The sequence below is a fragment of the Corvus hawaiiensis genome, chromosome 9 (genome assembly GCF_020740725.1).
Source record: "Corvus hawaiiensis isolate bCorHaw1 chromosome 9, bCorHaw1.pri.cur, whole genome shotgun sequence".
NCBI lineage: Eukaryota > Metazoa > Chordata > Aves > Passeriformes > Corvidae > Corvus > Corvus hawaiiensis.
Window position 1 is genome coordinate 18,649,015 of NC_063221.1, and position 19,723 is coordinate 18,668,737.

The 19,723-nt window shown below is 48.1% G+C and overlaps 2 protein-coding genes across 3 annotated transcripts in view; one reads left to right on the forward strand and one right to left on the reverse strand.

Moving 5' to 3' along the window:
- Window positions 1-4,047: 4,047 nt before the first annotated feature.
- On the reverse strand, window positions 4,048-6,517 carry CCN1 (cellular communication network factor 1). The gene is made up of 5 exons (XM_048312453.1): window positions 6,406-6,517; window positions 6,085-6,301; window positions 5,402-5,749; window positions 5,063-5,265; window positions 4,048-4,953 (listed from the first exon to the last, which is right to left on the reverse strand). Exons 1-5 carry the CDS (start codon window positions 6,463-6,465, stop codon window positions 4,654-4,656), a joined length of 1,128 nt encoding a protein of 375 aa, XP_048168410.1. The 5' UTR covers window positions 6,466-6,517; the 3' UTR covers window positions 4,048-4,653.
- A 464-nt stretch (window positions 6,518-6,981) lies between these two features.
- Window positions 6,982-19,723, forward strand: part of DDAH1 (dimethylarginine dimethylaminohydrolase 1) — a 97,089-nt gene continuing 84,347 nt past the window's right edge. The window contains exons 1-3 of one of the 2 annotated variants that reach the window (XM_048312709.1): window positions 6,982-7,232; window positions 7,795-7,936; window positions 10,021-10,194. In XM_048312709.1, coding sequence (XP_048168666.1) covers window positions 10,141-10,194 — 54 coding nt within the window. In that variant the 5' untranslated portion in view covers window positions 6,982-7,232; window positions 7,795-7,936; window positions 10,021-10,140. Of the gene's footprint in view, window positions 7,233-7,517; window positions 7,642-7,794; window positions 7,937-10,020; window positions 10,195-19,723 lie in introns of those variants that run through there. The other variant, XM_048312710.1, reaches the window with a different exon arrangement.

Consider the following 19,723-nt stretch of genomic DNA (forward strand, 5'->3'; position numbering starts at 1 on the left):
CTTTGACTTGGCTGGTATACTGGGCTTCTTTTGATCTGATGTTCGGCAGTCTCAAAACTGCTGGGCTACTGCTGATTGTTTCATTCATACTTAAATGTAGTCCCCTCATTCTGGTTGAAACTGCATTCGTCAGGAGGTGAAGTTGTTCATGTACATGTCCCAGCTGGATTCCCATCTGGGCAAATGTGTGCACCCTACCTTTTAATTTTTCTATGTAGTAAATGAAAACTTAGAAAAGGTTGTGTAATGTTTTCCTCCTGGATGGTTGCTGCATTCCATCCTGTAAGTGGTTGTACTTCAAGACAGATGAAGTTGCTTATGTGAGTGGTGCCTTGGGGTCTTTCAGGATCTTCTCCAGTATAAATTGTGTACATGGAAGTCATAGTGCTGTAGTTTTATGGGGGGGAAACCAAAGCATAGTGGATGCCATCTATTCAGTTTCTTGGTGTTTGGTCTTTACAGAATGAGAGACAGATGCTTACTGTATCATTTTGTTGGTTGGAGTAGTTTTTTGCAGGATTTATATTTTCTAGACACCGAGTCTCACTGCAGTTCAACGCAGTTCAGTTGTCTGTGCGTTGGAGTGCATTTCTGGGTATCTCCAAAGCTAGTTTTGTGTTACTGCTTTCACTGTGACACCTCCATGTTTTTGTGTGCTGTTTTATTTGTGGCTATGTGATATGGAGGAAGAACTGTGAAGGTGAAAACAGGGACATGTCTACATGAAAGAAACTGGCTTGAGGCAGAGCAGCTGGTGAAACTACACAGCCTTCACCTGCTGTGTGCTGAGCACTCAGAGCCCTGCATCGAAATAATTTCACTGATTAAACAAGGGATGCATTTCTGCAGGATCAGCTCAGAAGGATAAGCATCTGGCAAGAGCAGGCCTCTGGTGTGGCACATTTAACTAACTGCTTCTTTGTAGGTAGGTAGCTTTGACTTCCAACCGTGAATGACTGCCCACTGCAGACTTTTTTGTTTCAGTCCTCAAGACCCATGAGGGATTCATGCAGGTTCAGTGGACTGGAAATCCTCCTGCAGCAATCCCAGTGATCTTAGGGTCACTGCCTGTTCCTGCGTAGCCCAGTGGCTGCCCACGAGTAGCAGGGAGATGGGCCTGCTCCCAGACACTGTCAGTGGGAGGGTCGGGCAGCCCGCGGGGCTGCTCTGCCATGGGCTGTGCCGTGGGCTCTGCAGTAATTCACATGTGGATACTGAGACTCTCACAGTTCCACGAGGATTCAGTAGTAGCTCAGTTGTCCCACTGTCAGTACGGTATCAGCTTTTCCTCCACCTGCTGCTGCTTCAGGAGAGTGAGCTGGCAGCATCCCACAAGGAGTTGGTGTAGTCATGGAAGTCTGTCTGTGTTCCTGCTTTTGTTTTGTTTCCTGTCATGGAGCACTTACACAAGCTGAAACTTTGTCTTCACTGTGTTGCCTTCAATAGTAGGGAAGATTTTATGTGTAACCTTGATATTGTAGCACTTGCCACCATCAAGCCCTTGTAAATAACCACGTGGAATACAAGGCTGCGCATTCCTTCGATCCTAAACCTGTAGTGTGAGAAGCGCTCCTTGTGGCGGCAGCACCGGATTCGGCCGAGTGCCCCGTCCCGGTGCAGCGTGACAGTGCCAGCGGCTGGGAAGGGAGCAGCCGAAGGACCGGGGCACACGGGAGAGGGGACAGGGGGAATGACTGTAACAGGGCTGCTGCGGAGGGGACAGTGCTGGAACCTGCGCTGAAGGTGCCGCTCTCTCCCTCCCTCCGGGCTCCCGCGGTTCTGCCTGGCTCCAGGGAGATCCCTACGGTGCTGGTGGCTTTACTTTCAGGGTTTGAATTTGGTCCAAATGCACAGCTTCTTGTCGTGTACATGAGTCCCGAACTCCTCATCTCCTAGTATTACTCTGGATATTGATATTTTAGTTTTTGACAAGAAATAAAATGGTAGTTGTGCTCATTACTTTACCTGTAAACCCTGCTGCTGCACTTCGTGGAACCTGAGCTTATAATCCTTTATATATCCACACCTACTACTTAGGGGTCTTTTTATTCATCTGGAACAACAGAGGATATAAAGGTTTCAAAGCAAGTGCAAAGATGACACACAAAAAATGTCTGATTCCTTTTATAGTGTTGTAGAAGTAGTTTTGCCATGTAATTGTGAAATGCAAAATAGAAGAGATGACTATATGGATGATGATCGGTCTAACAGCCCAAATTTGGAAGACTTGCAGTTTTTTTTAGTAGGATTCATTTTATTCTCTTTATATCAGGATAATTTCACTTACTATATTTTACTCGTACGTTTACCTGACTTGCCTCTGCAGCCCTTACTCTCCCAACAGTACCTTTTTCCAGTGAGCAGAATACAGAAGCACCCCTTTATTTGGGAAAACATGGAAAAACCAAAGTGCAGGTTGTAAACCCCGGGGCCTGGCTAGAGCCACACTTCAGGCAGGAGTCAGCAGGGCCACTGTTTGTCCATGACGTGTGTGTTACAGGTATGGTGTGTGTGCACAGCACAGTTACACATACGTGTGATTTTTGGGGAGCTGTTACTTACGTTGGTGTGAAGATGGATGTCATTCAAGTGTAGGTGACAGTGGCGATGGCGAGGAATGCGCCTGCAGCTGCTGCATGTCTGGGAGCAGTGTATCCCTCTTCTCTCCTAACTCAGCTTGTAAACCTGATGGTTTCTCAACGAGCTGCTGATGTAGTGAAGTGTTCAGTGCTAGATCTACATAGATGCCAAACAAAAGTGCTTCCTTGCGTTTTACCCTTCTGCTGTCAACAAATACTGCACAGACAAGTTTAGGTACAGCTGAGACTGGGGGCCAGGTGGTGAATTCCAGAACAGCTCAACTTTTGAATGCCTTCAGGGAGAAAACTTGACTGAGCAGAAGAGGGAGGGCTGTAATTTCTCAGGAAAAGCATTAGCTGCCAGAGATAAGCTTCTGAGGTATTTGGCTATTTATTTTATTGAGATATTTATGTCTAATTACTAAAAAGTTGACCCTTAACTAATTCTGCTTTTACCTAATGACACTGGATGACACCCCTTCACAATTCTAAAACCTCAAAATCAGTTTTTTATGAGCAGTATCTTTCTTAATAAAGATTGTGGGAGAATATTTTGACAGAGAAATACCTACACAAGGAGAAGAAAATAATACCCTGTTGCAGGTTTCCTTTCACTCTTCTCTGTAGCAGAGCTTTAGGCTAACCAGAACGATACAATGTTGGATGCTTTCTCAGATCCTGCTCCAGTTCATTTCTTTAAATGTCATTTTTTTATTTCATGCCAGCTAGCTCCCTTGCTTAGCCAAATGTCATCTGTGTCCCACAGAGTAAAGTATAATTGCATATTTAAAAAGTGGGAAGTCAGGAAAAGAGTAGCTCCCTTGCTTTCTACTCTATTGGACAAGTACTTGAAATTCCTCACATTCTTCTCTTGTTAACAGTATGTTTACTTTTCATCACTGGGTTATTAGGATTAACAAAAGTCATTGCTTCAAGCTCATTTAATTTGAATTTAGTGAAAGCAAACTACCTCCTGCAGCCTGTAGGAAGCATTCCTCTGCCACAGAAATGTATTAATTTGCAAAAACCAGCCACCAAAAAACGTGAGACCTGACGACCACTTCCATCCCAATGTTCAACATCGCTGTGCATGCACTGCATTCTATTGAAGTACCTTATGTTGCAAATCCCAGGACAGTTTGAATAATCTGACAGTCTAATTAACATTTCAGTCTATCAAAGATTTGCATTCAGTGCCAAGAAGCTCTTTTTGTGTAAACTTTCTAGAGCAGGGGGTTGTAGACTGCAGACACCCCTTCAAAACATCATTTACCCAAAGAATTAGACTTGGCTTTTTAGTCCATTGCTGCATCTGCAGTAGAACTTGTTTTAACTTTCAGAGAATCTAAACTTTTCAGAATTCAAAGTTTTCACAGAAACCTCTTCCATTTGCTGTATTTAAGCCTGTTGCCTATCAGAATGCTCTACTAAGAGTACTTAGGTAAATATTTCTTTATTAAATGATTAATTCCATAAATAAATTCTTTTAATTCATTGAATATAAAATTAAAATCATTTACAACTTATTCCAGTATTACAGGGGCTGAAAGGGGTAAAAAAAACTCAGAGGAAACAAACAAACAAAAAGCTACAGTTCGATAAATAAAATACTCAGCTTTAAAACAACTGATTTCTGTTTGCCATTAAACTACAGTTGGTACATAATAGCTGCCACTGTGAACACCCCACAAGTGCCCACCTCAGGAAGGAATGTAACTTCCAACTTAGTTGGGAAAGGGTGGGAGAAGATTGAAGGGAGGGGGAGAAGCAGTGTTAAATTGAACAGGATAGGAAAGTTTTCATAACCGGAACAAAACATTTATCTGATCACTTACAAACAGAAAACAGTATATAATTAGATAAGGTGCTCCAAAAAGAAGCAGTAAAGTTGCTCCAGTATTATGAAGCTTTAAGTATGCTTAAATCTCTGTTGCATTAGTGTCCAGTTGCACAGTGCACTCCTGTAACATCTAGATGTTGCCCCCAAATGGGCAAGGCACCACTTCCATCAAAGGTCCTTTCTCCATGGCTGGGTACTTCAAAATTCTGTTTTGCATCCCACCCCCAACACAACTTAGTCCCTAAATTTATGAATGTCGTTGACTAGTCTGTAGTAGGGATAGGCTTCATTTGCATGCGGACAGTTGTAGTTGCATCGGCAGGACTGGATCATCATGACACTCTTGGTGAAGGTTTCCCCGTCATCGCAGCGGAACCTGACCTTGACAGTCCTGGTCTGCTGGGGTGTGCAGCACCTGCCATCCACACAGGAGCCACAGTACTTGGGGCGGTACTTCTTCACACTGGAACATCCAGCATAAGTAAACTTCACGGGGGAGGGGGACTTCCTTGTCTTGGTACATTTTTTTCCCTTCTGTAAAGGAAAGGCAATAACATTATTAGCAGGAGATTCTTTTTCAGCCTTTAACTGCTACCTCAAGCAGCTTAGATAGAAAAGGAACACCAGAAGAGTCTGTATTTACCTTTAGAGAGGCATAGCTGGGCTGGCCACATGGCCTCACTTCACATATCCTGGTCTCTTTGATGAGCTTGCAGTCAGGATTGTCATTTGTCACCCTTGTGGAGATGCCAGTTCCACATGTCTTTGAGCACTGGGACCAAGAGGTTGTTTGCACAATGCATTTGGGATTCTCAAAAGCTCGGCTTTGTGGCTCGGATCCAAAAACTGGGAAAGAAAAGGAGGGGTTAGTCTAAATATATTCTCTCACTAGGTTTCTTTCTTTCCCTTGGGGTCTAAGGAGTTATATAGCCACCCTCTGGCCTCCTTCCCTTAACTGTCACCCAAATAAACCCACACTCACCAGGTAGCATTTTCAGGCCTCCCTTTACAATGGCAATTAGCTCATTGTTCCTGGTTAGTTCGCCTTCGGAATCATCCGGACCAAACTCTTTGCTGAAAAAGCCTTCCAGCTCCTCTAGCGCATCCTTGCTTTCGTCACAGACCCACTCCTCGCAGCACTGCCCGGGGACTTTGACCAGCCTGGGGCTGGAGCAGCCCAGGTTGGGAAGAGAGAGCTCCTGCGGGCAGAGCGGGATGCAGCCCACAGCTCCATCTATGCACGTACACTGGTGTTTACAGTTCGGCTGGAAGCTCTCGCCGTTCTGGTAGATTTTGGAGTTATATTCACACGGTCTTCCCTCGGACTGTGCTGCAGAGACCAACAGGAAGGGAAAGAAGGGAGTGAGCGGCGCGAATCGCTGGTTTAAGCACAGGTATTTGCTGGTCTGTTAAAAATGTACGGCGGAGCTCCCTACAACCCCCCGGGGACGCGGGGCCAGAACAATAACTTAGTCAGGAATCACTTTTCCTTATGTGCGTTTAGCGGAGCCCAGACATACTGAATCGCATTCCAGACTGCTGAAGTCATGTGCCTTTCTGCCAAGCTACCGACAACAAAGCATAACCATACATGGGCTCGAAATTACCGAACCCCGGCACCGCGGGGCGCGGGGTCCGTCCCGGGGGAGCGGGGTCGCCGCTTACCTCTGCAGATGCCCTTCAGGGCGGCGGGACTGGCCCCGAAGTTGCACTCCAGCCCCTTGGTGTGGTCGCAGGGCTGCGATCGGCTGCAGTCCTCGTTCAGCTGCTTGGCGCAGACCTTGCAGCAGCCGCAGCCGTCCGGCACCAGCCCCACGCCCGGGGCGCACTGCGGCGCGGCCGCCGGGCACTGGCACACGGCGGGGCAGGGCGAGCCCAGAGCCTGCGGAGCGGAGCGTCCGGTGAGCGCCGGGAGCCGAGCGGAGCCACCCGATCCGCCTCCTCTCCCTCCCTCTCCCGGACCGCGGGAAGAGCCGCGGCACTTACCAGGCGGGCCAGGCAGAGGAGAGCGGCCGCCAGAGCGGGACGGGTGCCCGCGGAGCCCATGTCCAGCGCCGGTGCAGCGGGAGCCCGTGCGAGCGGAGCGGGAGCGCGACCGGCGCGGTCTGAGGCGGCGGCGGGCGCCACCGCCTTATATAGGGCGCGGGGCCGCCGCGTGCGCCGCGGCGCTGACGTCGCGCGTTCCGGGCCGCGGCCGCGTCCAGCGCTCGCGGCATCCCAGGAATGCGGCTGGCGCGCGCCGCGGCCGCCCCGCCCCGCCCCGTCTCCCGGCACCGCGGCCGCCGGCGCTACCGCGGGGGGTCCCGGCCCGGCCGGCAGCGCGGGGGGGCGCGGAGGCCTCTCCCCGGTACGCGGGGTCCGCGCCCCGTGCCCCGCGCACACGAGCGCGACGGTGTCACCGGGAGGGGCCGATCGCACCCGGGGCTGTGCCGGTGGCGCGCCGCGACCGGCCACCTGCGCCCGCCGTGAGCGCCCGCGGCTGCCCCGCGCTGTGACACTGCCCGCAGGGGCACCCGGCCGTGCCGGGGTTCGCTCCGTGCTGCTGCTGCTGTGCGAGCGAGCATCCAAACGATTCCTGGCGCGGCAGAGCCCGGGAGCCTGGCGATGCCCGGCGGCACCGAGGGGCCCGGATTCCAGGCCAGGAACGGGGTGGCCGCGCAGCGAACAGCCCCCCGCCAGCCTGTGTATCCCCGGGTTCAGTGGCCCTCACGCAAGTGGGGCGCCCTTGAATTGTATTGCCTCGTTGAAGTTTAATGTTTGGGGATAGGAGGAGAGTTTTAGCTTCTGTTGTGGCGTCTTTTCTTTTCCTGCCTGTAAGTACTTCCAGATGGGATTTAGACCCCAGACGTAACAATATTTCCATATTTGGTATAGCAGTAGCCTGCATTTTTCACATTTTTCTGCTCTGTTATCCAACCACAAAGCATTCTTGACAGCTTCAGATGTTGTTAAATATAGCCTTAACTTCTGTTCCCAGGGCAGGAAATTCTTTGGAATTCCTGTTTTTCACGCAATCTGTCTATCATGATTTAGGAGAACTGTGCTGGAGGAGCCAACTGGCGTTCTGCTGCAGTTCGCTCCTTTATTGAAATAGCCCAGCAGTTGGGTCTGCTGCCCAAAGGCGTTACAATGAGTCCCCATTCCAGGGATTTTTCTTTGCAAATGAGATTACTGTTCCCAACACGAGTTTGGGGTTTTTCTTGTCGCCTTCAAGGCTGGAAGGTAGAGAAGCGGATTCAAAGGAGAGGCGAAAGCTTGCAAAAACCCCTCCAAAGGCCATGAAAAGTGGAGGGGGAGGGGGCGAGGGGGACAGCGGGGAGGGAAGGATGCGGAGAGGAGGGATGTGATTAACCTGCTTGCGGCATTCCCATACAGCGGGTGTCCCTGCGTGCCGCCCGCCCGGGACGGGCAGCCGGGGAGGGGAGGTAGCCGCAGCCCCGCCGCTCGGAGGAGCCCAGTCTGATCGTCTCGTCGCCTGCCCGGTGCCGCGACAGAAAGGACGGTGCGCCGGGCTCCGGTAAGTGCCACTCCCGGGGCCGTGTGCTGTTCCCGGTGCATTCCCACACCAGCGGGAGTGATGAGGGACCTTTTGGGACCCTGCCGGGGCCGCAGGACGGGGGGACCTGTCCGGGGCGGCGAGAGCGCTCCGGTGCCTCGGCGGCAGCGCCGGGGGGTCTCGCCTCGCCATCGCGCACCTGCGGCTGCCGGCCCAGCCCCGGCGGGCGCGGGGCCGTGAGGACAGCCCGGCTCTGCCCCCAGCCCGGCTCAGCCCCCGGCCCGGCTCTGCCCCCGGCCCGGCTCTGCCCCCGGCCCGGCTCAGCCCCCGGCCCGGCTCTGCCCCCGGCCCGGCTCTGCCCCCAGCCCGGCTCTGCCCCCAGCCCCGCAGGGCTCCGCGGGCAGCACGGGGCCGGACCGGACTGGATAGGGTGGGCCAGGACGAGGCGGGGTGGGCGCTGTGGGATGGGGCAGCCTCTCCCGCAGAGGGATGCCGTAACCCCGGGGACGGGGCGGTGCGATGGGTGTCCCGCAGGGGACAGAGATGTCGCTGCCGCCCGGGCTGCGGAGCCCGGCCCCGAACTCCTCCTCCTCCTCGGGGGTGTCCCCGCGACCCTGGCCGTGCCCGGCAGAGGGGATCGTGTCCTCAGCACTGCCGACCCTCCTCCCAGCGGTGGCCAGGCCCCTCCCAGGCCAGGCCTGATGGAGTTCCCATTGTAGGGTTTTTCCCTTCCTCAACTTCTTGTCTTCATGGTTTTCTTTTCATTCAAGTAAATTGGATTGACTTTTTACTTTGTGGTGGTTTGGGGGTTTGGGAAAGGTGTTGGGATGAAAGCTCCAGGCACTCTTTGCCCAGAACTTGTGCTTCAGAAAGTGGCAGCGGTTTCATTCATTACTTGTATGCCTCAAAATTTGGCCAGAAATGACAATGGTTGAAAGGGAAAACCAGTTCTCAGTGATATGCAACTGTCTCTGGAGACTGCCAATATGTACCCTGTAATGCCATTTCTGATGACAGGAGTTATTTTATGTGTCCATCAAGAATTGGAGAGAGACCACCAGCAAGCTTTGATGGCTGCCACTAATGGTAGTAAGGACTTTCCATCCCTACTGATTTAGCTGAGCCCCAGCTGGTGACAAGGAGGAGCAGGGCTCTGTGCCATTTCCAGACTCCAAGCTATCCACTAGGCTGGTCTTCCCTTGGTTTTACAGGTGTATGGGTTTTTCTGTGGTTTTAAAAATCCAAAGTACTTTTTAGATGGGGAATCTGACTGGTACTTTTTTCCCAGGATGGCTCTTCACAGAGCAGCATTATGATGAGGAGGAAAACATTTGTGATTGAACACCTTGATTAATGAAAATTTTCAAAAAATTTTTAAAATTTTGAAAAAGAAGAAGCTAACACACCACTGCATGTGTGAATTGGCCAGTTTTGCCTTTCAGGGATTTATGCAAACACTTGTTTGTTTAATTACATCTAATTTAAGGACATACACCAAGCATTTTGCTTTGATCTATGATTTTCACAACATTCAGCAAATGCCACAGGAAAAGTCAATGAATAGTGCCTTTTCTCACTTGGTTTCATGTCTTACCACACATTCACACAATTTTGATGGGAAACTAACTGAACCTACATTTGCTCAAGAAAAGGTCACTTCGAAAGCTTTGAAGAACCTTTTAACAAACCTGTCCTGAATTTCAAGTAGTTGACAACACTTGAGATACTTTGAGTTTCTTTGGTGTTCAGGTTAGACTGTGAGCCTTTCCCTGCACACACTTCCCTGTCTTAAACCATGACCCAGCATTTACACTCCAGGCTGTGCCTACATATCCTGGATGTAGATCAGGAAACAGGAAGAAGTTTGGCGTATCTTCCTTTTTTAGATTTTGTTCAGTGTAATGTACTGTTCCAGAACTTTGTTGGCCTATGTGAACTGGGAAATAGCCCCTGCTTCATGTCATGAAGAGTATTCTACTGGTTTCTCACTTTTTGTGCTGTAGAGAATCGCTGGGACCTTGGCTAATGCAAAGCATGAATTTGACACCGTTGGCTTATGTAGCAGCTATTACAGATTTATTGAGTATATTCTGTCATTTTCACAGGCCTGTGTCTCTCCAGGGAAAGGGCTTTCCAGAAAAACAAGTCAAGAAAAAACAACTGGCTTGATTTCCCTCCAGCCAGCATCAGTTTTTCCCAGCTGCACATAGGGACCATGGAGCAGCATGAAGGGCAGTGTGGGACAGAGGCTCCCCCAGGTGCTGGTGCTCCCACTGACAGTAAGTATCCAGCACCAAACTGGAGCACACCAGAGGTTTACAACCATGTGGACTCTAGAGAAAGATCTTATTCAATCCAGCATCCAGCCCTTTTTTTGTACTGTGTTTAATTTCCTCTTTCTCATTCTCTTTTTCTGTTGCTGATCCATTGCTGTGTGTTTCTTCCATCTCTCCTACTCTTTCTTCTCTTTTTTTCTGTTCTGATCTTTTCCCTGCATCCTTCGCTCTTCTGGTATGTCCTGGTTTCGGCTGGGATGAAGTTAATTTTCTTCCTAGTAGCTGGTACATTGCTATGTTTTGGATTTGGATGAGAAGAATGTTGACAGCACACTTGTTTCAGTTGTTGCTGAGCAGTGCTTGCACTAAGTTGAGGACTTTTCAGCTCCTCCCCCTACCCCACCAATGAGGCTGGGAAGCACAAGAAGCTGGGACAAGACACAGCAGGGACAGCTGATCCCAACTGGCCAAAGGGACATTGTGTATGATATGACACACGGTCAGTGTATAAGCTAGGGGGAAGCTGGCCAGGGGCCACTGCTTGGGAACGGGCTGGACACTGGTCGGGGTGGTGGGAAATTGCGTTGGGCATCGCTTGTTTTGTATGTTCCAATTCTTTTATTGTTATTATTATTATTATTCCATCCTTTTCTGTTCTATTAAACTGTCTATATCTAAACCCATGAATTGTACTGTTTTTCCCCATTCCCTCCCCCACCCCGCTGCAGTCTGTGAGCAGCTCCGTGGTGTTGAGCTGCCTGCCGGGTTAAACCACGACAGTGTTTACCTACCTTGGGCTGGGCCTCTCCCGCAGCCTCTGCCAGGCCGCTGGTTCCTGCTGCACTAAATCAGTCCTCCCAGAGTCAATGGCTCCTCTCAGTCACTCACAGGAGGTGCAAATCCAGTGGGGCAAATTAAGCATAGCAATGCACAGGCAGAGCAGCCAAGTAGCCAGGAGGCTTCGGCAGCTAAAATTCAAGTGGGTTCAGAATTTTTTCCTTGCTTTGATTTGCTGAGAGTTTATGCTAAATTCTTTTGAGTATGGCATTTCCTATTTGTTTTCTTCCTCTTCCCTACTGCCCTCCCTTCAGCTATGCTCATACCTGTCAGTTTTTGTACAGTCTGTGCCTTGCTTGTGGTTTCTAATTTGTAGGGGGTTTGCTTTGCAGTATTTGTGCACTGAGAGGCTTTGTGAGTGTGCTGCCTTTTCCTCTGGCGGCTGTCAAGGTGTCGTGGAAGTTCCCATTGTGTGGAAGGGCAAGGAGGACTTGTGAGCCTCCTCATCCAGCAGGGAAGCAGAGAAGGAAAATTTGATGTCATATTCAGTTGTGCTTATTGCTGCTTTGGTGTGTGAGCTGCATGGCTGTACTTGCAGCTTACATGGACACAGGATACCTGCAACTTACGTGGACATAAGGGACACAGTAACGTGGCAGAGGCAGGAAGCATCCCTGCTGACAGTCACAGTCAGCAGGCTCCTGATGAACCCCTGACAAGCAGTGTGTCTGTACTGCATGGCTTCCTCACACCGGGCTGGATGCAGAAACATGCAGCAGTTACAGCCAGCTCCTGCTTAGTTCCTCCAATCACAGACTCAAAATGCCTTTGTCATGGTCATTCAAGAATCTGACATTAACTTTATTTCGGCATTAGGGACTACCATTACCCCAGTGAGATGGGTGAATTACTTAACACATGTTCACCTACTCTCATGCAGGTGTATTTCAACACTAGGCTACATCCAGAAGATGCAGTTTGCATCGAGCACATCCCTATAGCTGAAGTTTGCAATGGTAAGACTATTGTGGGCTGTGTCTGTCCATTGCACAAAATAAAAATAATCAGGTGGTCCTAGCTAGCACCTGGCTGCATATGGATTTCTTAGTTATGTCTGTTGTTTTCATCCCATGCAGTCATGAAGCTTGCAGAAGGTAGCAATATAGCCTGTAATCTCTTTATAGATTCCAGAAAAGAATTCACAGCTATGTCTCATGACTTTCATGAAGGAGGCTGAGGTGTCAGAGGCATACACAGGTTCTTTCCCAGCATCTGCTGAGATGAAGGTCTCAGACAGAGATCTCACCACAGAGAATTAATCATCCCAAGTGACCTCAGTAGAAACATCTTAACTTTAAACTTTGGTCTTCAGAGTGGAGGATTTCCCAGTGGAGCAATTCATGTGCACTGACATCTGCTAAGACAAAATAACCATGCTCAGAAGAAAGTTGCTCATGTTGGCAAGGAGTTACTGGAGCCAGCTGAACCTGAGATTGCTGTCAACTGGGCTGTGCCTGAGAAATTCTTCATCAAAGCACACTTCCAGGCTGTGATCCATAATGGTTGTCAGCTGCTGTCTGCCTTAGTCTACAGCTTAGCTGCACCTCAGAGACAACCAGCTCCTGCTTGTGTCTGTGTTGTGGGACTGTCTGCCCAGAACATGCTCTCCTTGGCAGGTTCAGGTTTGTTTGTTTTCTTTTTCTACATTTGAAATATATTGCAAACTCTTCTTTTCCTGCAGGTGCTTTATTTCATTATAATTAATAATCACAGCTACATTTCCTTTAGGTTAATTTGTGTTAAAGGTACAGGAACCCTTTGCCTTCCTGCTGGTGCTTTCCCTCCCTGCTGTTTATGACCTGATGGAATAATTTGCTGTCACTGATCTGTGGGCATTCAAAGGAGTTGCCTAACCTTTGATTTTAATAACAGTTTTTTGTAGCTGTTTTCTTGAAAAAATAAGAGAGTATTGATTAATTATTCTTTTCTTTGCACGCAAATGGGAGAAGAGGCCTGCTGTGGCAGGATGCTGAACGTGCTCTGCCACACAGTGCTATCTGTCACTTACTGCACTTTCCAGGCTTGCTGCTGGAAATGTCACAGGATTAATTTCAGAATCCCCTGAGGTGCCTGTTGGTTTTGTCCAAAATAATTACTCATTCTCTGCTACGTACTCGTTCTCCGTTACTAAAACGTGGTGAGACCTTAGCTGTGTTTGCTGCATTACTGCTCATTTCTATTCTGCTCCATCTGAACTCCTACCCTTTGCCCACCAGTATGTTGTGTGAGCACCTTGCAGTGGCAGCTAGCTGTGTTCTTCTCTTGGGCATGCTTATTTCATGAGCTAAATGATGCAGGGAAGCCAGCCACAACCTCCTCCAGGGATACTCCACTGCTGGAAATCAGTTGCTTCTGCCTCTTGCTTCTAGTCTGTGATAGTGCAGTGGAAAAATCAATAGCAGACAGATAATTAGATACGATGTTATCCTTGCAGATAGGGAGGATTTTCAGGCAGCCAGCAGATCATGTATGTGCCTTAGGAATGCTTGTGGAGATGGAGTTATGATCCAAGAATGTGCAAATAGCTGCCCATCCCTGTGTTACATGCCTGTGATCAGGAAGAAGTGCTAAACCATCTCTACGCTTGATTAGCATCAAACGCGAAAGATTTGTCTTGTTATGGGGAGCTGGTTGGGGTGATTTTTCTAGGTGAGCAAAGAAGACACTACATGAACGGAATCTTTTGTTTACCTTTTCTCTGCTGGGGACTAAAATAAAACTGGAGGGAGCCAGCTGGTCAGAGCTGGTGGGCTGCTCTGAGGAGGGGTCCACACATGGGCTCCATCCAGCAGCTGTGTGCAGAGCCTCAGGGAGAAGGACACCTCTTGGAGCCAGCCAGGAAGCCTGTCTACTGCCCACTGTTTTCCCAGGGATCAATGTCCTCAGGAAGTAAAAGGTTAGCCGAGGCTGTCAGCAGACTACTTTGGTGCAGAGACTTTTTTATGATTGCATTAACATCACTTTTCCTGTTGTTGTACATAAATTATGGCTCCTACTATCAGTGTTGAGATGAAAGCAAAGCTCTTCTGCATGGAGCAAGCATTAAAAGCTAGCTGATACATTATTTGTAAAAGAAAATTAGTGCTGGCCACCACCTATTTACTTTCAGAGAAGTTTTCTTTTGCATTTTAATTCTTTTAACACTTTGCATCCATCTCTATTCTTTTGTACACAGTCAGCTGTGTGTTTGCCACTGTCCTCTCTCACTGACTAACCTGGAGTCTGCTTCTGAAACCCCCCACGAGCTCAGATTTCAGACTTACAGGATAATTTAGGATCAGAGCAGAAAAATGGTGGATAGGATGGCTCTTTCAGGTGAGCAGTTTGTGATAACACGATAATGTTTGTAACTGGTTGTGAGAGGAGAGCCTCTGCTTTCACAGATGTACCCATGCAGCCTTCAACAGTGCCATGTCAAAATAAAAATCATTGATTAAAAGTGTGCCTTGCTTGTGCTGCTAAAAACACTTCTAGATTATCCACACTGAAAACAGTAAATATTTAATGTACAAGTTTACTTTTCCTGGTTTATAGACAGCTCAGTGGGCCTGACAGAGCAGCTAGACAGATGTGTTTATAGCGCGCTCCCCGGGAAGGCACAATGCCGCAGTGTTTGGCCTGCAAGCGCTGCAGGGACATGCTTAAAAAAATAAAAGTGTTCCATTTACATTGGGGGGAAAAAAATCCTGAGAATGTTTCTATTGATATTAGCTGGTGTAAAATCCCAAATTCTACATTTCAGGCCTTACATACTTCAAAAATAGAGGACTGGGTGGTGGGGATGTGGGGTAAGAAGCGTTTCCTCACTTATGTAGCCAGGGAAAGGGACAGTCATGGTGGCAGCTGACATCTTCTGGCAGGAGAAGATGGTTGTTGCTGAAATGGCGCTGATGAAGGTGGGGTGTGAAATGAAGAGTTCAGGAGTGAGCAGAGCAGGGCAGCAAGCCCTGTGCACGGGGAAGCGTGGGGAGGTGGGGACGCAGGCCAGCATGCAGTGCTTGTGGTTTTCCGTGGACAAGGAGCTGGTGCTCAGGACCACAGCTGAGATCCTGGATGTTTATCAGGAGGCATGTTTTTAAAAGCTGAGAGGAACCAGATGCTGTGGGGAAAGCAAAATGTGCAGAGCCCTCCCCACCTAATAATATGGACACACATGAGAAGCTGACAGGAATGGTCACAAACCCACTTCCACATTCAGGGAGATTTTTTTATATGTTCGTTTTGACATTGGTTGAGGTCTTTTCTGAGGACTAGCTTCTCTTTAATTATTCTGACATTAAAGCTGACGTATCTGGTCAAAATTAATGGCATCAATTAATTAGCACACGTTAATTAACTGAAACAACTGACATTTGAGATTTTGGAAAGTTCCCAAGGCATGGGTGGCTGCATCTGTCTCTCTCTGATTTCCTCAGAAGTTATCCTTGGTTGAGGAGTGAGTTTATTTCAATAATCTGATTAAATAGCTGGCACCTCTTGAAGAAAAAAAACACCTTAACTTTTAAAAGGGGATCTTGGACTGATTAACTTCTCGGAAAGGTTTTCTGTTGAAGAAAAGTAGAGTTAGGAAGCAGAAGTTTGTCTTAGGGTTAGCTGAGCACTTTATGAATAAATATATATATGCATGTATAAAAAAATTTAATAGTCATCTCAGGTGTGTGTGAATGCCAGGAGTCTTGGTGAGATGGTTTTGCTTTTTCCCCAGCTTCACCTGCCAAGGACATCTTTCCTGACTGCAGGTGACCTGCCATCCTGGTGGCACATGGGGACAGGGCCATCCCATGGGTACCTGTTCAGTGCAGGACAGCATCATCCTGGTGAAAGCAGCTCGGCACCTCTCCTTGCTGGGGCCTTCCAGCACAGGGGTGAGGGGATGCCTTTACCTTCGAGCCCTGGCTGCAGCTCCCTTGCCTGCCAGCTCCTTTTGGGACAAGTACGATGCACAGAGCACCTCATTGCCTGGGGAGCATCAGGACAGGAGGGTGCCGAGGGAAGGGGGATCCTATGCCGAGCACTGACACTGCCACAGCAGCACTCGGGGCCACTGCACAACCAGGAGAAGGGGTGGAGTAGCACAACCTTTTCTTTGCAAGCTGAACCAGAGCCCATTTTTCATTACAGCCCTCTTGCCCCTCTTGGCTGCGCATCAGTTGTGAGCACTGACTCCAGCAAACCCGTCCTGGGCCCAGACTGAGACTTGCTGATTCCAGCAGTCCTGCTGGCCTGAGGCACCCTGCTGGCTGCTCCCTGCAGCCACATTCCCTGCATTTATGACCCCCCCACATCCCTTGATGCTGGAGTGGCACACGGGGCTGCAGTAAAGCAAAGGCTCCCGCTTGGGCCCCCCAGGGGTAGCAAACAGCACATTAACCCCCTGTGCGACCTGGCAAGGCCTGGTGACTCTCAAGGGGTTTTACGGATACTCTTGCCCAAGTACCACATGTTTAGGAGGCTACACAGTTGATGCACAGTCAGCTCCTGAAGGGCAGCTGGCACGGGGACAGTAGCCTTAGAAAATGAACTAATTGTCAGCTCCAGTCTGGATGTCACCATCATTTTAATGCGAATGGACTTTTTCCTCAGCCAGCCTCCTGTCTGAATGGGGAGCACAGAAACATCCCAATATTTATGGGATTTAAACTAGATTAGTTACAAACCTATAAAGCAAAGAAAGAGACAGTTCATCCAGTATTGGGGAGGGGAGTGTTAAAAATGCCACCTCAGATAAAATATTATGGGAGTTGAGTAACTGTAAATAAGAACTTCGCCTATGAAATAGCTTCTTATGTGAGCTTGGGATGAGGGCCAAGAGAATGTCTAGGGCTCAGGGAAATTTATTAGCCCAGATCAATGGGATTTCTGCGACTCAGGAGATTGGATGGCAAAGAATTTGCCTGTTGGAGTCTGCACTTCCTCCATTCATGCCTGCAGCAGGAGTTTCACTTATAAAATTTTCAAGACGGTTCATTTGCATTTTTTAAATTTTGTTGCTTCTCATTAGCAGCTGCAGTTCTGACCTGGAACTTGGGAGAGCTGGGTTCAAGCTCTGGGTTGCCAGAGTCTGCCAGCATGACCAAGCATGGTCTTGGACAAGTCATTAATCTCCCTGTGCTTCAATGTCTCTCTGTAGAGAGGAGATAAATGCTATTTCCTGACTCCTGGGAGTCAGGAGGGTGTGCTAAGGACGAGGTACCTGGAGCAGAAGTGAGAATACTATGAGTGCTTGTGAATGATAGGAGCATATGCAGAGTGGCTACAATGCGCAGGTTGACCCCTCTCAAGAGGAGGAATGGTATTTTTGTGGGGAGCAATGGGTCTTCCCTTTGATCCCAGTAATTTTAGTCAATGTCATGATTTTTTCTAGTCAGGCACCTTTGTTTTGTACCCTCTGCCAGAGCAAGCTGGCTGTCCTGATAGGATCAATGGTATCCTGGTAGTATCAGGGTCATCTTGCTATGGATTTACATTTAAAAAGGGCACATGTAAATCAATAGCACACAATTTGGGAACCCACCACCTTTTATCCCCCGATTTTTCATCTCTGTTTCCCATTTACATCTTTCTGCTATTTTTAACCTGTATCCAGCTTTCTGTCTGGGTTCTTCTAGCTGTGTCTTCCCTTCTGTCTTCTCTTTGGTATTTCTGCTTCCACCTCTACCCTCAGTTCCATATTTTGTCTGTGTTTTATTTTTCTTATCTTCTTCTTGGAACCCATCCTTAGCCTCTCCTTTGTATTTCCCTTTTCCTTCCTCTAGAGCCAAGAGCTTTTCAGTAAACAGCATCCCTCTCCCTTCTAACTCATTGCCCGCTGACAGTGGAAAAATTTCATAATGAAAGTGATGTAAAAATCTCCCAGTTTAGAGTGCAGGGTAGGTTAGGATGACCTTGCTCTGCCTGTCAAGTGAAGAGCCACAGAGTCTAATTCCTCAGCCAATGCTTACTTGCCAGAGTATCTCGCATTCAGTGGTTCTTTGCTCCCACACCAGTATGAGTAACTCCAAGTGTTGTGGGGATGCTGCACCATGCCCTGGATCCCCCTGCTCCCATACAGTGGCTGTTGGGAATGTACTTAGCCAAAGTGTGGGAAAACTCTCAGACTTGAACTTCGCTTTGTATTTCAATGCCATATGAAACTCATTGAGCATTTGTCCGGCCCTTCACATGGCTGCTGCTCTTGGATTGCACTGACATATGTGAAATCTATTTGGTCCTCTTTTTAATATGCTGCTTACTGTATAAATACAAAAGCAGGCAGTGCTTCTGAAGAGAAATAAATGTAATTGTGGTTGTGGTTGTTGTTATAAATAGTGCGAAGGATTTAGAAGCTATTTAGTCTTTTGGGTAGGATCCACAAGTGTTCTGTGTATTATAACCTTAAAGCTCTTGTATTTAGCTATCAAAGTCTTCCCAGTTGTGATTGGTCTAGTTCACTCATTACTGTTTGGCTCCAGTGCAGGGTGAGGATGCTCTGCTCTTCATGGGAGCAAGGCTTGGTCTCCAAACCTTGGTGCTCTAGATCATGTCTGACCTGTACATGCATATAGTACCTTAATCATGCATTTGCATGTGCAGATGGTCTATTTGCATAAAGAACCATGGTATTTCCACACAGGGATTTTTGAGGTTGGTTCCCAAATTAGTGCTGCATTTTTCCTCTGCTGGAGTGAAATGCAAATATTTATTTATTGACAGAGCTGGAGCTGATTGTTTTCCCTGTCCAGGTCTGAGATGTCTGTTCTGTCAGATGGAAACAAGTAGTATTCTTATTTATTTTTAAAATGCATTTGTCCATAACTGCATTTAAAACAATTAGTGACTGCACTCTGCCAGTCCCAGTAGAGTGCTATATATATATGTGTGTGTGTATGTATATCAAAAGGGGCTGAACGCCCAGAAATTCTCTTGGCAGCCCTGCTGTCTGGTTAGAAAAGGAAGTGAGCTACAAAATTTGAACATTCAGTTCTGAGGCTTGAAAGCTTTCTGGATTTTATTACTGACTCAACAGGGTTTTCATTATGTATGTGGCCAAGAGGAGAGGTTTACGCAAGAGGAACCTATTGTAGTTGAATATGTTTGTAATTTTACACATTGTTAAATAATTGAGATAACTAGATGTCTCCTAAATGGACAAAATAAATTAGGTGTTAGTGGCAGTGTCACTGTGCACAGACAAGTCAATACGAAAGAGTGGCCAGCCCCATCCGAAAGCTGATTTCCAGTGCAGAGGGAGCCTGATTCAACTGCTGAGTGATGTTTTGCTGTTGATGTGAAGGAGAGCCATCTTTCGCTCAGCTTGTCTGGAAGCCTCTTGCTGACTATCAGTCTATTCTCTTCTATTCCAGATGATAGCATCTTCAGCTTGTGGGGTGTTTTTTTACTTTTAGTAACCCAGGGCTGTTCAAACAGCAGGCTGAGGCTATGTTTCTTCTGCTCTCATTTTCATGTTAGTTTTAGGAAGAAAAATATTGTGGGAAGCAGATTATCACGCAAAGAGAGAAGGTGTGGGATGCATGGAGCGAGCTGTAAATACAGACCAAGGCCATGTCCTGCTGTCCTGGTCATCTCCTGCAGCAGGGGATGTGCTGTTGGATCGCACCCTGTGGCCAGTCAGCTCTGCCACAAACCGGCTTGACAGCAAAGTGAATTCCTGTCCCACAGTCAACACAGTTCCAGCTAATTTTGCACTTGTTCATGT